The sequence below is a fragment of the Peromyscus eremicus genome, chromosome 11, assembly GCF_949786415.1.
Source record: "Peromyscus eremicus chromosome 11, PerEre_H2_v1, whole genome shotgun sequence".
Taxonomy (NCBI): Eukaryota; Metazoa; Chordata; class Mammalia; order Rodentia; family Cricetidae; genus Peromyscus; species Peromyscus eremicus.
Genome location: NC_081427.1, coordinates 309,136 through 327,779, shown reverse-complemented (window position 1 = coordinate 327,779; position 18,644 = coordinate 309,136). Strand labels below are relative to the sequence as shown.

At 42.2% G+C, this 18,644-nt stretch overlaps 1 protein-coding gene across 1 annotated transcript in view; it reads right to left on the bottom strand.

Annotated features, from left to right (window-relative positions):
- Exoc3 (exocyst complex component 3) overlaps window positions 1–18,644 on the bottom strand; it is a 32,649-nt gene continuing 14,005 nt past the window's right edge. The window contains exons 3-13 of the mRNA XM_059276182.1: window positions 18,278–18,497; window positions 13,893–14,574; window positions 11,800–11,917; window positions 10,903–11,028; window positions 7,873–7,973; window positions 6,656–6,766; window positions 6,423–6,573; window positions 6,084–6,206; window positions 4,009–4,170; window positions 3,255–3,382; window positions 1–2,061 (exon numbers count right to left, since the gene is read on the bottom strand). Of these exons, the coding sequence (XP_059132165.1) occupies window positions 1,890–2,061; window positions 3,255–3,382; window positions 4,009–4,170; window positions 6,084–6,206; window positions 6,423–6,573; window positions 6,656–6,766; window positions 7,873–7,973; window positions 10,903–11,028; window positions 11,800–11,917; window positions 13,893–14,574; window positions 18,278–18,497 (2,094 nt within the window). The 3' untranslated portion in view covers window positions 1–1,889. The remainder of the gene's footprint in view (window positions 2,062–3,254; window positions 3,383–4,008; window positions 4,171–6,083; window positions 6,207–6,422; window positions 6,574–6,655; window positions 6,767–7,872; window positions 7,974–10,902; window positions 11,029–11,799; window positions 11,918–13,892; window positions 14,575–18,277; window positions 18,498–18,644) is intronic.

Sequence of the window (18,644 nt, the reverse complement as noted above, 5' to 3'; positions counted from 1 at the left end):
TCCCCATTTAAGTGCTTTATTTTATAATAGTTGCCTTGGATCATGGTGTCTCTTCACAGCAAAGGAATCAGTGACTAAGACAGTCAACAATCAAGGGACTCTGCTAATTTGGAAGACATTCTTTCATGGGGTAACAGCTCATTTCATGGAGGATGAAACCAATACCTGGTGAGTGTTCTCAAAACACTTCCCTGTTAGCAGATGGCAGCCCTACATCCCTGTTCAGGAAGCAGACATCATAAACTTTGGTATATGTAGCCACAACCCACTCACTGGAATAGCCTATCCAATCCTGTACATCCGTGTCCTCTAAAAAGGTTCTCGGTCCCTGCCTTCCCCTGGTATCACAATGGACACTGTCTACCCACTGATACATAGCCTGGTACCACCCTTTGACTTCTAACAATCCCTATCCTGTCTCCATGATCCTACTACCCACTGTTCAGGAACATGATTTCCTCTGTCCTCTGTTGACCTCCAGGGCCAGACAGACAAATGGGCTTAACCACATGGGCATTCAATGGTCATCTTAATGTCTACCCTAGACAGCAGCATCAGCCTGCAGTGAGAAATCTGTCACTACAAGGGTCACTGCTATTGGTCAATACTTCTCAGTGCACAATTAATGAGCACTGCCCAGTTGTCATTCACATTGAGCAGATTGTTCAACAGGCCCTGGATCCACACAATACCAGCCAGACCCTCAGGAAATCCATGTTTCTTCTGAGTTCCAGAGGAATTTTTACTTATTTCCACTTAGAAAAAGGGTTATTTGTGAATTTTTCATACCTTGTAAGAATTAAATAAAAAAGAATATTAACATTGCCATCAAGAGTAGAAAGAAAATACAGCATTAGTCCACACATTCAAGGGTGGCCATGTAGTGCAAGGCCCGGGAGATAGACAGGCCCTTCCAGGCCTTCCACCAGTGTTTAATTTAGGTAGTCCCTGGAGCTCTGGAACAAGGAGGAAAGGACAACCATCTATGTACACGGAGAGCTGTGGACAAGGGAACTCAGGCATTACCTTTCCCAGGTAACAAGTAAGCAGACCACCCTCTGCAGACCATGTCCACAAAACATGGGGCCTAAATATAGAATTATATTTATTCTGAATATAATCCTATTAATTAGCTTAAAGTTAATGTGCAAAATAATGCCACCACTGAAGGCCAAAACTTGCTGGCTAAATTAGGGAGAGGACTGTAGTGACCTTGGCTCACTAAGCATGCTATATAGATCTTAACACATATTTTAAATACTCATTTTCATATATACCTTGACCAAAATTTTTACTTATGACAATTCTCATTCTCCTGGTATAACTGACCCAGATGGCACTCAACCCATATGAGGTTGTGCTTACCTGGGTAGGGATCACTGGTTCAGCATGTAAGGTTTTTGTTTTGTTTTCCTCCGCCAAGAGGACTGAGCAGCTGGTCTAGGGACAGCCAGAAAGGCAGAAAGGCCAGGGTAGATCTTGGCCCCAGAGACTGCTCAGGACTACTCACAAGTCAGCTGAGATCTGATGACCTGTAGCTTCTAGACATGGCAGCATCACAACCAGTCAGAACAACCTACAACTAGAAATGAGAAGCTCTCTGGCTTTCCTTTCCTTTAATTAAGTGGCAGAGGTTCAAAGTGTGTTGACTAAGCAGAGCAAGACCTCAGCAGGGAAGAGCAAGTGACTTCCATTACACATCTTTTCACAATGACAAGTCACCAAGAAGGTTTCATAGTAGAGAACAGTATGATGCCACAGAAGACAGGCACATGACACTGATGTTATACTGAGCACCCAGAGAAGGACTTTTGTTTTAATACATTTGCTTCTTAGGGTGGCAACAGGAAGACACACAGCGAAGACACATGAGGCAGTGGAGGACAGGGCTACTTAAGGAGTTTTGCCACATTCAGACTTGGCACAACGATCTCCTTGAAGATGGGCACATAGTTGGGGCTTGCTTGCATGGGGCCCTGTTCCAGTGTCTCCATGATAGTCTGTTTCATGTCCCGGCTGGCATCTCCTCGAACTGCCAACAGTGCACCAATGTGGTCATCTCTGTGGGAGAGAAATCAGCATGAGCCTCCATTTTCTCTCAGCTCCTTCAGTTTCCACAGGTGACACTCACAGAGTGGGAAACTGACAGCCACAAAAGGCCTCTCTTCTTTTACAGAAGAGAGAGATCCAAAATTTCATCTTACTTTCTCTCTGCAAAATGCAAAGGACATTTTAAATTCTGCTTTTCTAACTATTTGTGTCAAGAATGCCTAACCAGGGAAGGATGACTCTGGAGGGTTTAGGACTCTTGCTCTTCTAATAGTGTCAATGAGACAATTTAGCCATGCTCACCCTTAAAGGAAATGGCAGGTTCCTGGAATGGAGATCACAAAGGCATGGCCTGAAGCCAGCACAGCATGTAGAGGGACATGGAGCAGACACCTCTTCCCTCAGCCCGATACTGAGTACACATATATTTGAGGAAGTCCTGGCCACACACAACATGTCACCTTCTTTCTTTAGATCATAGGGTTTAAGATCACCTTTCAGACCACTCCAGTGATCACAACCTTCCCCACTCCACTCATCAAAGATGCAATACTCAATCCTTCCTGCTGTGGTTGGAAAGAAAATGGCCCCCATGGGGAGTGGCACTATTAGGAGGTGTGGCCTTGTTGGAGTAGTTGTGGCCTCATTGGAGGAAATGTGTCACTGTGGAGGTGGGCTTTGAGGTCTCCTATGCTCAAGCTACACCACCCAGTGACATAGTTGCTTCTGCTGCCTGTGGATCAAGATGCAGAACTCTTAGCTCCTTCTCCAGCACCATGTCTGCCTGCATGCCACCATGTTCCACCATGATAATGGACTAAACCTCTGAAACTGTAAGCTAGCCCCAATTAAATGTTTTCCTTTTAATAACGTGGTCCTGGTGTCTCTTCACAGCAATACAATCCTAACTAAGACACTTGCCAACAGTACCTAACTTATACCATTAGGCTTGCCTTCTGACCTCCACTCATTCAGACACAAAAGCTTGGCTACAAGGCTACAAACCTCAGCCAGATTCTGCTAACATTAGGTAGGGCTGGTGGAAGGCTGCACAGACCTCACCACCACAGCCCTGACAACCTTTCTCTTCATATCTAGTTGGCATGCATGTACTGTCTAACTCCTGATGCTCACAGCTTATCTCCCTGAGGGCAGTAGGAATAGCCTGTTGTGCTACTTGCTGATGGAAGATGCTCAGCCTTTACCTGATGTCTGGATATTTGCTGACCAGAGTCGAGACTTCTAGATAAAGCAGAGAAGGGTCTGTGAGCTTAATAACCTCTGCCACAGCAACTATTGTATCACAGTGTCCATCCGCATCTTCACCAAATCCCTGGAAAACAGCACCAGTGTGAGGGACAGCCCTAAACACAATCTTTTGCAGTAGTCCCAACTTGATCTTGACATCTCCAAACTCCTTTTCAGGCTGGGCACCTTGCTCTTCTATGTAAACACCCCAAGATTCATTCTGACCAAGGATCAGGGGCCAATCTCACAAGGTGATTTGGTCAGTCACTACTTGGTCTCTAGCCAGGAAAAAGGCCTGGTGGAGTAGTATCTAGTCATGGCCACTCGAGCCAAGGAGTTATGTTATTAGTTAGGTTACTGAGTTAGGAGTTAGGCAACCAGAATCTTAGAGAGCAAACAGGTGAGGGCAGACGGACAGGAAGAGATGAGTATGAAGTACATATGGGCTGCCACCAGAAAAGTCTTGAGAGTTGCCTTAAAGTGTCAGCTTCTGTAGAAATTTATTTATCAGTTGTGAAGCTGGGCAGGCTCTGGACAAGACTCTCCTCTTCACAGACACAACTAACTGTCCACTGGTTCTTGATGCTGCTAGATCCCATAAACTGGCCTAAACAGTCCAGGCATAGAAACCAAAAGCAAGCTATTGGACAACACAACTCTGTAACCTGACATCTACCAACCTGGAGCTTAGCCCATGGCTTCAATACTCACAGATGCCAGCTTCCGGAACAGGAAGCGGAGCTGTTCAGCCTCTCTGACCATCTTCTCAGCACCCTCCTTGCGCTCTTCAGCACTTCGAAAGGAGATACGCTTCTGCATGACAGCCCGAAGGTATTCCACCACCACACGCCTGTGTGCCTCAGCTGTCATCCTCTGTAGAGAAACGTGTAGTCAGTTGCAGATTCCACGGTGCTAAGACACACATATGTTCTCATCAAACCTAAGATGACCTGCAAACAGGCTGGTCCTGTTCAACAACTTACTTGGATTTTTTTTTTTTTTCTGTTGAGACATGGTTTAGCTATATAGTCCAGGCTAGCCTCAAACTCACAACAACCCTCCTGTCTTAGCCTCCAGAGTACCACACCTGGCCATATTTTTGGTGGGATTTTAAAGTAAGTATATTAAGCCAACTAAGCATACCTGAATTTCACCATAAAGTTTTGGACTCTCCTGGCTGCACATGGTGACAGGAGTTATGATAGGCCAACTGTCAGCACAGCATGTGCACAGGTGTTTTGGGATATTTGTACACTGTGTGAAGATATACTGATGTGGTTGGTTTAATAAAGAGCTGAATGGCCAATAGCTAGGCAGGAAGAGGTTAAGTGGGACTTCCAGGGTCAGAAGAGAGGCAGAGAAGCCAGCCAGACGCAGAATGAGTCAGACACACAGAATGAGACAGAGGTAAAAGCCACATGGTAGAAGATAGATTAATAAAAATATAGGTTAATTTAAGTTATAAGAGCTAGTTAGGAACAAGCCTAAGCTATAGGCTGAGATTTCATAATTAATAAGAAGTTTCTGTGCCATTATTTGGGAGCTGACTGGCAGGACAGAAAAAGACTCGTTACACACAGGAGCAAGAAAGGACTCACACATGGCCTGTGCATTCTTGATGCTTACATTCCATCTAAAAATCAGACGGATTTTGGAGAACTTGCCTCCAGCATCATTATTCTAGGGACATCCTATCATGGACAAAGTGACCCTCGTTAACAGACACCAGGCTAGTAGTTGCTTGATGTGTGCCCTAGCCTCAGGGCCAACTCCTTTGGAGGCTCCAACTCTGCCTGCCCCTGAGACACTCAACCCAATACAGAGTAGAGCTGGAATTGAGGAACTACCGGAGCCTAACAAACTTTGGATTCATGGGCTGACAGGCTGGCTTTAGCAGGAGGAGCTTAGCTCCTTAGTGGTACCTCATCCATAGGCAGCCTCATATTAGTAGAAAAACCAAAACAACATGTACCTCTGCTAAAACAAAACAAAACAACCACAGAATATCTTATGAATCTTTAGGAAAGACTCAAAGGAGAAAAGAAACCTCTGGAGCATTACAAAGCAAAGGAAAAGTCTAGAACCAACATGGGTAGAAGTACAGGAAAGCTGGCTTGTTGAAGAGATCAGACTCTCTACACGGAGGTGATGGAGCCTTACTGAAGGAGATACTTAAGTCAGTCAGATCCCTTAACTGTACAACCACTGATGTGATGGTTGGTGGCTGTAGCTTTTGTACTGGAGTCTGCTCTCCACGAATGGGGTGGGCTATTGTCCCTGATTCAAAATGGAGAATCACACATAACCATTAGACCCACAGGCTTGCTATCACACCGCGGAAGAGCCGCACAAGTCTCTAAAGAAGACAAAGGAACATACATCATCAACTAAATCAAACTGTAAGGAGGCCAAGACTGGAGCTAAGACATGCCTGGGAAGTGCATATAATTTCCCCAGATAATAGCCTTTTCCCTTAACACCCATCATCTACACATAAAATAAAAATCAGAGATCACAAACATACCAGGAGGTAAAGACGACTGGCAAAGACAACAAGCTCTAACATTTGTAGAAACAAACCAACATGCCCAAAGACTTTAGACCAAGACTGTCAGACACCACTATGTTCCTCAAAAGAACATTCCAGTCTTTACCCAAGCCCATCACCACACCTTCTTTAGATCACACGAACATTGGCGTGTTATCGTAAGCAGAGAGCTATTTTGACACTGAATTATAAACCAGATGGGAGGCAGGCTCCAGTGTGCTACAACCCATTTGTTTACCTTTTTATATGGCTTTTTAATTTTGGCAAAGTCATTGAAATAGTCTTCTACAGTGACACAGATGATGTCCACAGCATTTGACCCCAACAGCCACTTCTTTGTCATCAGCTCATTCAGATGTTGCTGAAAGGCACAAAGTGATCATATAAATCTTCATCCGGCACAATGCCCGGGATCATCCCTACCTGAGAGTGGCCCTCCCACTGTAGCTTAGTATAGATGCAAGGGAACATCTCAGCTCACACACGGCTTCTACATGAGGCAGGCTACAGTGTAGCCCGAAGAAGAGCATGAGACCACCCCATGCTCTAGCTCCAGGAGTGGAGGAGCCAAGCCCACCTCTAAATCCAGGAAGACTTCCTCTAGTAGACTGCTGCAGCCTTCCTTAGCAATAGCGTCTAGAATCCCATCCATGCTTGGCTGACTCAGACATGGGCCCTCCTCTGCCTCCATTTTTAGGTACTTCCTTTTCAGACTGACGATGGATTCTCTGCAAGGAAATATCAAGGGCTCAGGAAAGTAGCTACATGCTTACATGCTCTCTGTCCCACTCTGTTCCATACACCACTTACTTGAAGGTCTGGCAGTTGTTGATGATGGCAATCATGTACTGCACGTAACAGTGTGGGTGTTGCCGATTTCTCAGGTGTTCTTCTTTGTAAAGCTGGGCTTCATCTTTGTATCTGAAATCACATTGGGGAACCCCAAGCTGTCTCTAGTGACAGGTAGACATCATGTGTGTCAGGGAACTCATATCACCACTTTTGGACCAGAGGAGTCTTTAAACATCAACATACTTTTAGATGGTCCATATTAATGGTAGAGTAGAGAGTCAATCATGTTAAATGAATTTAAAAAATAATTTTGTAGCAGGCTTTGAAATAGGGTTTGGTATTCTGACATGAAGATATTCTGAAACATGTAACTAACTAGGAAAGTATCACCTTACTTTATCTCATGAACAATTCACTCCACAAGTTACGTAACAGGACTAGAGGATGACTCAGTAGGTAAAGGTCCCTGTCACAAAAGCCTGTCCATCTGGTAGATCCCTGGAACTCACATAAAGGTAGAAGGAGAGAACCAACCCACACAGGTGTCCTCTGACTTCCACATGTACACCATAGTACAATGCTCCCACTCCACTCCTCCACAAAACCCTCAATGGTGTGAGAAACACTATCACACACTTGATAAGATTTCCCTTTTCAAAACTCTATAAAGAAATGAAACAAAAAAAAATAATAACTGGATTCCTGGAATAGCTGGAAAACAAACACCTAGGATGCCACTCTTTCATTTTTTAAGGAAAGTCTTGAATACACAGTGGAACTCTAATACAAGATGTCAGATACCCACTGTATGATTGATGCTGTTGTGGTTATAGCAGAGAATTTGGGACATGGATGGCAACATCTGGGAATTGGAGTCGTAGAAGGGAGTCACAAAAAGGGGACAATAGGATAACAGAACAGGGTGGCTTAGAAGAACTTGGGCCAATAGGATGGGAGAACAGATTTCATGGTATTCTGTCTAGGCTTGAAAATCTTTATGTGAACAATTTACAGGGAAAGGCCCACTGGGACACAGTATGTCACATGTCCCATCTGTTTAGGATGTTTTCATTTTAGCATTCTTTTCTTTTTCCTCTTCTTTTTAATATTTTTTTTTATTTTTGGACAACAAAAGGGGGTTAATCTTTTAATAACAGCATACTAGAATTAACAAATTTTGCTCTCAATTTTAAAACACATAATTTGTAAGATAGATCAATGGCAAAAATACATACCTACTTAGGAAAGAATTCATTTGCTGAAGACACAAAACCAGTACCTTTGTTTTCAAATCTTCACTTATTTGAGCAGCAACCTGAAGATTCTGTTCAAACATCTAAAAATTGAAAAATTTAAGAATCTGAAATAGTCTTACAAGAGTACAGAAAAATGTTCACCATTAATAAAATTCTACCTGGGACATCCTTCTCCAAGGTCTACCTTGGTGAATCTGCCTGACTCTTCCTGCTCAACACACCCAACCTGCTGAATCTAGCCTGGATCCCTCATCCAGGGCCCTGGCCTAGTCTAGCCAACCCTACCTCACCTCAACCCACCTCTAGCCTTCTCCTATGACCCACCCGGCCTGTTCCTGACCCACTGGTCCCTACCATACCACATCCAACCTCTCCTCTCAGCCAGATCTACTCCTGCACTCCAGGCTTGGACCAAGACACACATCCTGCACACAGCCCAGTCTCCTTTGTCCGCCAGCTTTCATTCCTCCCTAGCAATTCCAACCTCCAGGCCTAACCCACCCGCATATTCTCTCTTCCTTCCCCCCCCAACCTGCTTTGTCACGTCAGACACAGAACTAACAAAGAAGTCCATACGTCACAAAAATACAAACAATATGAAAGACCAAGCCTTTATCTCTCCTCCAAAAATCTACCAAACCTTATAAAAATGTCTGCCACTGAGGATTACCTAGATGAACCTCAAGAAACAGAATTCAAAAGAACACATAAAATTCATCAAAGAATTCAAGGAATTTAAAGAAGACACAAAGAAGCAGCTGAATGAAATTAAGGAAAAAGAATTTAAGTCTGAATAATGCCCAGGAAAATACCAATATAAGGTTGATGGAAATACTGAAGATAACCCAGAACTTGAAAAACAGAATTCAATAAAAATTTTAAAAAAATAAAAGAAAGAGAAGATCCAAATGAACAGAATCAGAAATGAACAAGGAAACATTACAACAGACACTAAAGATATTTAGAATATTATAAAGGAGTACTTCAAAAATCTGTACCCCATTAGGTTGGTAAACTTAAAAGAAATGGATGAATTTCTAGATTTAGGAAACTACCAAAATTAAATCATAACAAATGAGGATATTGAAATAGTAATAAAAATTTTCCAGCTTAAAAAAAAAAGGCCAGGACCAGATGGAGTCACAGAAGAATTATACCAGACTTTCAATGAAGCTCTACAGCCAATCATTCTTAAATGGTGTGTGTGTGTGTGTGTGTGTGTGTGTGTGTGTGTGTGTGTGAGAGAGAGAGAGAGAGAGAGAGAGAGAGAGAGAGAGAGAGAGAGAGAGAGACCCCGAGACCCTTCAATCAAGCCAGTATCACTCTGAGACCAAAACCAGGAAATGACAACAACATAAAAAATAAAACTAAAGGCCAATATATCTGATGAACACAGATTCAAAATGCTCAATAAAATACTTACTTAAGAAACCACATAAATGGATTTAAAGACAAACATCATATGGTCATCTCAAAAGAAACAGAAAGAGCCTTTGATAAAATCCAACATGCCTTCACGATAAAAGTCCTAAAGAATGGGGGATAGAGGGAACATAACAACATAATAAAAGCTATATATAAGAAAACCACAGCCAACTTCATCCTAAATACAGAAAAAAATGAAGCAATCTCACTGAAGTTGGGAATGAGATAGGGCTGTCCATTATTCCCACTTTTTTCAATACTATGCTTGAAGCAGTAGCTGGAGTAACAAGGCGAGAGAAGAAATTAAAGATATACAAATAGGAAAAGGAGTTAAACCATCTCATTTGCAGATGACATGGTATTATATATTAGCGATCCAAAAATTCTACTAGAAAATGTCCAGAAACAATAAATTCATACAGAATCAACCTGAACAAACCAAGAGTTTTTCTATACACCAACAACAAATACACAAAGAAAGAGATCATGGACACATTCCCATTCACAATAGCCTCCAAAAAATAAAGTATCTAGGAATAAACCTAACCACAGAAATGAAGACCTCTACAGTGTGACAGGAGGGCTGACAAAGAGCTGGGGCCTATGAGGATGGTTATGTCTACTTATGTGTGAAGACTCTAGGCAGCCTGAGCATGGCAAACATGGCTCTGACAGGCCTTGCCCTTCTCCCCCATTCCCTCTGCCTTGCTAAAAACTGTTAGATTATATTTCTAAAGCTAGCCATCAAGGTCTGTTCCCTTATTTGGCCACTTCCTCCTGCTGAGGCTAACTCCCAAGGTCCAGCTATCCAAGTATTGAAGTCCAGCAATCAAAAGCCCCCTAGTGGCTGCCCAAATTAACCTGTCCAATCAAAATTAAACACCTCATTCTAATACTGGGTTTCCCCTTTCACCTTTATAAACTGCTATTTGTCCAGAGACCATGTCTGTCTCCTCTGTAAGCAGAGGCAGTCCTTTGTGCCCCTGGGACAAATACTCCTCCCCACCCCCTTATTCACATCCCCTCTTCCCTAGTCCTTTATCTCCTGCCCTTGTTTCTTATTCCCTACCCCTTGTATCTCTGGGGCAAATAAATCTTTGGGCCAAGAACTTGGTCTTAGGGTGTCTTGGGCCAATACAGGTCCCTTCAATACAAACATGGACCTAATATCCAGTACAGTCTAGTGATAAGAAAGTATCTTTAAAATGCTATACACTTCCCTGGGTTTCACCAGATTAAACTCAACTGTGGCATTCTGAAGACAAGACTTGACCTCTTACCAACACGGAATGTAAATAAGCACAGAAATGGGAGCACTGCGCACAACCAACACATAATTAGCTTCCAGTTCAGACCCAAAAAGATCTTCTGGAAAATCTCCAGTGATCCTGGGTAACACGACTTGGTGAGTACAATCCTGAGCCTCAGTTTCTTTAGCTCCAGAAAGCAGAGACAGAGACGTCAGGGAGAGGGTGTTCTTGACATCTTTGCTGCATTGTGAAGACTGAGGTATTCTCTGCCTATGAAACCAACAGATCCTATTAACCACATGGGAAACGGGACTTTCAAATTCAGGGCCTGTACCTGGAACACAATGGCAGGCAGTGTAGTCTGATAGTAGCCATCCTGGTCTGCTTCTGGCTCTGTCTCTTTGCTCCAGTCTTTCTTGTCTGTTTCCAGTGCCTTCCGAAGCCAGGCAATGATGTTGGACTAGGAGTTGGATATCATGGAAAAGGAAAGAACAGGCTCTGAGTTATATCTAACACTTTTCTACACAGCACTTACAGTTGTCCAGACCAGATGCAGCTTTTTACAGCAACCCTTGTTCCCAAGCATAGAGCCTGCTAGAGCAGGCTCCTCACATGCAATTCACTGGTGTGTGGTACTCATACTGGTCTCTGCATATGTGGACCACCAAAACCCTAACTGTAGATAAAGAGGGGAAAGGATCAAGAAGGCTATGGATGAACATTATGCTGGAGGACAAAACCAGATGTCCAGCATCTGATGGTTAGGCCCAAGCCATTAGAGAACAGACTTGGCAGCCCAGTCATATCAGGCCACAGCAAAACACAGGTCTCCAGACCCCAGGGACCCTCAGTAGTGGCTTAGATGCCATCTTGTTGCACCTTCCATCTTACTAAGACCATCTATTGGTTGTGAAACTGATGTCAGACTGGCCCCATGGTCCCCAAATTGCCACCCCTCATTGGAACACAGTGCTGAGGTGGCTCATGTTACCTTAGACATAAGCCTTGCCAGCCAAGTGGGTGGCACAGGTTGGCTCCTCCAGCAGAAGAGACTCGCACATTTGTGAAACGCATTCAAATGAGCTCCAGAACCAGAGTCGGGTGTCCCTTCTTTAACAGAAAATGGACATGACAAGACCCAGAGGAACAGCTAGTCTATTGAGGGGAGTTAGCTCAGATGTCTCACCACATTTCAGATAGACAACCACTAAGCACCTTCTGCTCTACTCACCGTGAGTGTTGACATGTATGTGTCAAGCAACTCAGAGACCACATTTGAAGAGAGTAGAGGCTCCAGGGCACTAACGTCCACTTCTGGGGCTAGTTCCACATTCCCCATCATCTCTGCACTGCAGTGAAAACCAGATGTAAAGGACAAACTACAACAGAACACTCTCAAGTAAGTCTACATGTCTGGCTTGACATATAAATGCACTATCCTAGAGATCTGGATGCTAACACTTCTACAACTCCACAAATCAGGAAGAGCAGAGGTCTCATGGAGAGCACAGAGTGAAATGCCAAGGATTTGGAGGTCCCTCCATGATGTCACCATGCAGGCTATATAGACACTTATATAATCTCAATATGGCCTCAGCATACTGTGCCAGATGCACAGGGAACTTTCACTCAAATGCAGGGAAGAGTCCACAAAGGTTTGTCTGTCTTAACTCACTGTCTCCAGAGCTGAGACCAGGACCAGACAAATAGGAATTGTCATTGTCACACTCATTAAGTAAGAAGATAATGGACAAGTACTGTTATTTGGAACACTAAGCATTGTCATAAAAATCACTAATCTCTATATGAAGGTGAGACTAAGGCAAAGAATAAATGTTACTGAAGGAAACATGTCTTCAAGGAAAGAAAGACAACATTCATTTTACTGTCCAGAAGGCAGGGAAACAAATACTAAGCTTCAGAGAAAATGTATTTGTTCATGCAACTGGGTTCAGAAAAGTCTAGGACACCTGACATACTATGGTCTAAGCTATGCAAGGTGAAAGACTACAGAATGGAATAATGGAGACTACTTGGACCTCCCAACAGTGGTTAAAAACTAAGGTCCAGGACTGTACATGTAAAAGTTATAAAATAATGGGGCCGGAGAGATGGCTCAGTGGTTAAGAGCACTTGCTATTCTTTCAGAGGATCTGAGTTCATTTCTCAGCACCCATGTCAGGCAGCTCACAACCATCTGTAAGTCCAGTTCCAGCAGATCCAACACCTCTGGCATCTAAAGGCACCTGCACTCACATGTACATAACCATATGCACACACATTCATAACTTCATATAATTAAAAGTATTAAAAAATAAATCTTTTAAAAAGGGTATCAAATAATGATCATCATCCATGCCTGACAATTTCATTCTGTTCACATTTTTCCATATTGAGGTAAAGAAACACACTACTCTAAGTAGTTAAAAACCACATACAAAACAAACCTCACTGTTAAAAGCATACTTTCTTTCTCCACAGTAACAAGATGGGCAAAAACAAAAAAATTTCAGTATATTACTCAATATTGTTTTCTACCCATAAAACCAAGCAAAGTTAAAATTAATAACCATTTTAATTACCTAATCTTAAAGCATCTCATAATAGCTTCCCAGTGACATTTTTTCAAAGTCCACCTTCAACTACTTCATGCATAAAGTGGCTCATGTTCTTTCACATAAAGTAATAGTCTCAAGCTGCAATACAAAAGGAATAACTGATTTTTTTATATATAGTTTACATATTTTTCTATATATTCTTGTTGCTATTTCTTTATTTTTGAGATAGGTCTTGCTATTCTGCCCGGGTTATGCTCAAACCATCTTTCCACTCAACTCTCTTGAGTTCAGGAACTACAGGTATGGACTACTAAGTTAGTGTACAACTGCTTATATTTGGATGATTAACTGTTGCAGTGGACTAGTAAGGAAAACTAAACTTGGTGATTTCTTCACCAGCCTGGTGACTCTGAACAAGTCACTGAATTTCCTAGGGCCACATGCTCCTAATCTATAAAATGTTCCAATACTATACCTGTGTCAGGGAATCACTGTGAAGAAGCAAGAATGCACACAGTGAGCACAGAAAATAATGCCATGGCACACAACAGAGTGCTCAAAGCAGACAGCAGAGACCATGTAGAAACAACTGTAACCACACGTGGTTCATCCTCAAGGGTAATCCCCAACAGGCAGAACAGAAAGACTTTCACAAACCAGAAAAAGGCACCAGTTCAAAATGCGTGAGACTGTTTGTAAACTGTTGGCCAGTGTGCTTTTAGAAGTTCTAGATAAAAGAATACATAAGGCATGAAATCAGTTCTACCTGGTATAGGTATTTAGGACCCATGTCAAGAGGCTCACGATCTCATTGGCCTCAAGGTCCTCTGACGCGAGGTCCTGCATCCGAGTGCTCAAGGCCTGGTGGTACATGCTCAGGAGGTTCTTAAAGATCTCATAGTGGGGAGGGAAGCACTGGACCATCAGGTTCTTAGCAATGATGAGATCATCCAGGACATACTTCCTGATGATCTCCAGGTGGCGCACAAGCCACATCTTGTCAGACTCTCTGGTGTCTGCCTGTGTACCTTCAATTCTAGTTGTCACAGTTCTGTCCAAGATGGCAAACATTTTTTCCTTCCAGTTTTTGGGCCTCCCAGGAGGAACAAACCCAGTTTGCTTTTTTCGATCAAGTATCCTCCTGTCAATTTTTTCTTCCCTTTCAATGATTCTGACAACAGAAACGAGCAAGGTGGGATCGCGGCGGACAGTGACCAGTGATCTTTGCAGCACCATCCATAGCTGCTTAGCCAGCTCATCAGAGAGCACCTGTGTGCTACCAAAGTAGCCATGAATGAGGGTCATGTCCCGTTTATTCCCACTGTCCATGCGGTACTGCTCACACATTAGCCCATCCCGTGAGCACTCCAAGTCCATTAGCTTCCGGTGGGCCTGCAGGAGAGCCCCTTGCTCGATGAGATCTTGGGTCTCCCTCACAATCTCAGGCACTAGAGAAAGGTACAAGTTGACTCAGTTAAAACGCATAAAAGCTGTGTGTACACATAGAGATGACAGCAGGTAAAGCAGGAGGCACCTGACATCCATCTCTCTACTTGTAGAGCTGCCCAACAGACCCTAATGGTTCTGAACTCTAGAGTCTATGAAAGGCTAGTAACTCCCAGAAGACCTAGATGAAAATTAAATAATTATGGTCAAGTCCAGCTACATGTGTTTTTTTCTAAGCCAGTGAATGTCATCTTTCCCAAGCTAAGGCGGGCTTCAGAAAAAAATCCCATGCTTTAAGTATGGTGATCCATGTTCTCATTATTGAAGGCTGCTTCTAACTATTTTATAGCTACTATTTCTGATGTGAATTCCAGAAAATAAAGAGGATGACTACCTTCCTTTATCTCTTTGGAAGTCTATCAGATAAGGGCATTCAAAAGCGCGCACACACAAACACACACACACACACTATATATACAGGACATGTCAGAAAAATCACTATGCATGCTCAGGCATAGGAAAAGGCTCAGAAAAGACATAATGGATCATGTGTAAAACAATCCAAAACCAGAATTCTGGCAGATCCCAATATCCAGGTTTATCATGTTAGAATCAAATGCCTGAAACAGAACACACAGCATACTACCAGCATGCCCCATTCAAAGGTTTAAAAAAAAAAAAAATCAATACACAGTGCTTCAAAAAAGACCAGATTGCAGGTCTACCAGACATAAAAATTAAAACAACTGTTTTATTAAAATAGGTGCAAGCTGAATTTGAGCAGGCAGGAGATGGGGTCAGAAAATGTTAAGAGAGGATAATGGAAATTATCAGGAACAGACAGAAAAAGGCTAAAGGAAGTAGACAGAGCCCAGATGAGCTCATGGACCCATAAGTCAGACCATCATATATATTGTAGTAACCTCAAAAGAAGAAGAGAGAAGAGGGGAGAGACCCTTTAGAGAAATAATGGCTAGGAGCTTCCAAAGTATGATAGAAGACATTAATGTAAATATTTTAGAAGCTCAATGACCTGTAAGAGGGGCAAACCAAGAGATCCATACTAAGATGCAATACAATCAATAAAATCAATCAACAAATGAGGGAACCATGAAAGCAGTAAGAGAAGAAACTTATCACATAAAAGGACTCCTAAAAAATATCATTAGCAAATTTCTCATCAGAAATTTTGGACACCAGATGTATTTGGGGATTACATACTGAAAGCACAAAAAAACCCAAAACCAACCAACCAAACAAACAAAAACAACCTAGCAATGGTTTTTCTTTTTCCTCTTTCTTTCTTTTTTTTTTTTTAAAGATAGGGTCTCAATCCATAGCCCATACTGACCTCAAACTTGCAACAATCTTCCTGCCTTAGCCTTCAAGTGCTAGGACTACAGTGGTGAGCCATCAAGCCCAGCTTTTACCAAGAATCTTTTATCTTTTATAGCAAAACAATCATTCAGAAGTGAGAGAGAAATTAGAATTCCAAAATTAAAAAAAGCTGAAAAACCTTTACAATTAGACCTGTCTGTAGGACATGCTAGAGGGAATCCTATGAGAGAAATAGAAAGACAGACAATAACTTGTAAAAAGACAATAACGGAGAGTCATGAAGACATTTCAGCTAGAAATGGTGACACACACCTGTAATTCCAGCACTTAGGGGATAGAGGCAGGAGGATCAAGAATTCAAGCTATATTTAGCTACATAGCAAGTTCAAGACCAGCCTAAGTTACGTGAGACCACCTAAAAATCAATAAAAAAAAATCAATATAAATACATAAAATAAAACCCAAACAAATAAAAAATGAAGTAGGGAAAATCTCAACAAAAGTAAAAACAAGAGCAAGCATTTAACACAATTTTTTTGTTTTCTATATGATCTGAAAAACAAATACAGTGTCAGTTTTGTTTTGGACATATTCAAGGTATAAAGAAGAAACCGAAGAAGGGTGGAATGAAGTTATGCAGAAATAAAGTTTTTAATGTTAGTGAACTTAAGATCTGAAGATGGAACAGCATGCATATTCTTCTTAACTGCACAGGAACAGACTCCAGGTAGACTGCATTTAGGTAACAAATTGAGTCTCAGTAGATTTTTAAACATATAGCTGTACAAAGTATCTTCTTCAAATAAAACAGATAAAGTTAGAAATCAGTAACAGAAGGAAAACTGAAAGATTTACAAATTCTGTCAAATTAAACAACGCTTTTAATCAACAGAGAAAAGAAGAAACCCTAAGGGAAACTGAAAGGTATGTAGAAAAGAATGAAAATGAAAATATAACAAAACTTAGAGGATGCAGCACAGCAGTAGATACAATGAAAAACGTATTTCTAGAGCAGCTTCCATTAAGAAGAAAGATCTCAAACCAACAGCCTAACTTTACAACTTAAGGAGCTGAAGAAGAAGATGAGTTAGAGAGATGGTTCAGTGGTTAAGAGTACTTGCTGTTGTTACAAAGAACCTGATTCAGTTCCCAGCACCCACACAGAGGCCCACAATCACCTACAACTCCAGTTACAGGAATATAATGCCTTTTTCTGACTTCTGTAGGCCCTAAGCATGCATGTGGTACACAAACATAAATGCAGGCAAACACTCATATACATAAAATAAGTAAATCTTATAAAAAGAATAACTAACCCCAAAGCTAAAAGGAAGGAAATAATAGAGATCAGAATAGATGAACAAAATAGAGAATACAAAAACAGAAAATAAAAATCAATAGAGACAACTTGGTCCTTTGAAAAGATCAAGGAAACTGGCAAACCTTTAGCTCAAATGGTCTAAGAAAAAGGATTCTAATTAAGATAAGAAAGTAGGAATATTTTTACTCATTTTTCAGAAATTGATAAAAAAGACTGTAAGAGAGAACAATGAAAAACTGAATACCAAAAAACTGGGCAACCCAGATCAAACAAATTCCTGGAAACAAAACCCTACCAGACTGAGAAACAAAACAGTAAAAAATCTGAACAGATCTCTCTACAAAGAAAAGCCCTAATCCAGTCATATCACTAGCGAACTGGCCAATGTTTCTCAAGATTTTCTAGATACTGAAAAGAGTTCATGACTGGAGACAGCTGACATGGATGAGCTGTGAAGCATTCTACATTCCCTAACACAGGTAGCAAAGAGATAACTCCGGCCAGTCAGTCAGTCAGTCTGCCTCTTTCTCGGGATTCTCCCAGTTCTGGCTGTTACACTGAGACTCCTACCCTGCTCTCTTCTACCCACCTGGCTCCCATCCCACCTGCTCGCTGGCCTGTGCACTTACTTGCCCTAGCTTAAGAACTGCTGTTCTCACAGGTCCTCTCTTTCAGGGCCTGTCTCTCATCCTACCCAGTCAGCTACCCCTCTACTCTTGTACAGACCACTCCTAGACACTCGTCCACAGCCAAAAGCACTGGCTGTGCACTGTACCACCACCTGACACAGAATAGTGTGCTCTCTACTGGTCCTTATTTACCTTTGCTCAACTGACCCTTTCCAATCATGTTCAGAAAAGTTATCTGAGCAGGCAGAATCGAGCTTAGTGTGCACTCGAGGATAGGCCTAAAAAGTACATTGCAAAGAAGTGCTGGTGTGCCTCTGCATGTCTCACAGAGCTCCCAGTGCGTGAAGGAAAAGCAGGTATGTGTTCTAGCAGCCACCCCAATCCTCCCCCAACTCCCCTCTACTATCTGCCACTCACCAGAGAATATATTCTTGAGGTTCTCCACAGCTGCGGCCAGCTGGCTGTGCTGCACCACTGCATCCTTTACGTCTCTGAGGCTCTCAATGGTGTTGATGCTCTGCCTCCAGTCCTTGCTGACATCCGCCAGTGATTGCTGGATATCCTTGACATCGTTCAGGGCACTGTGGAGCTGGCTCAGGCCTGTGCGTACCCCATCTAGCTGTGACTGGATTGCAGCCTAAGGGAGACACCATGCAGGTAAGCAGAGCCAATGACAGCCATATATGATTTCCTAAGGAATAAATTTTCCCAGGGAGACTCAAGTTCAGAAAGAATCATTTAAGGAGAACAAAAACCACCCAATTCAAAAAAAAAAAAAAAAAGA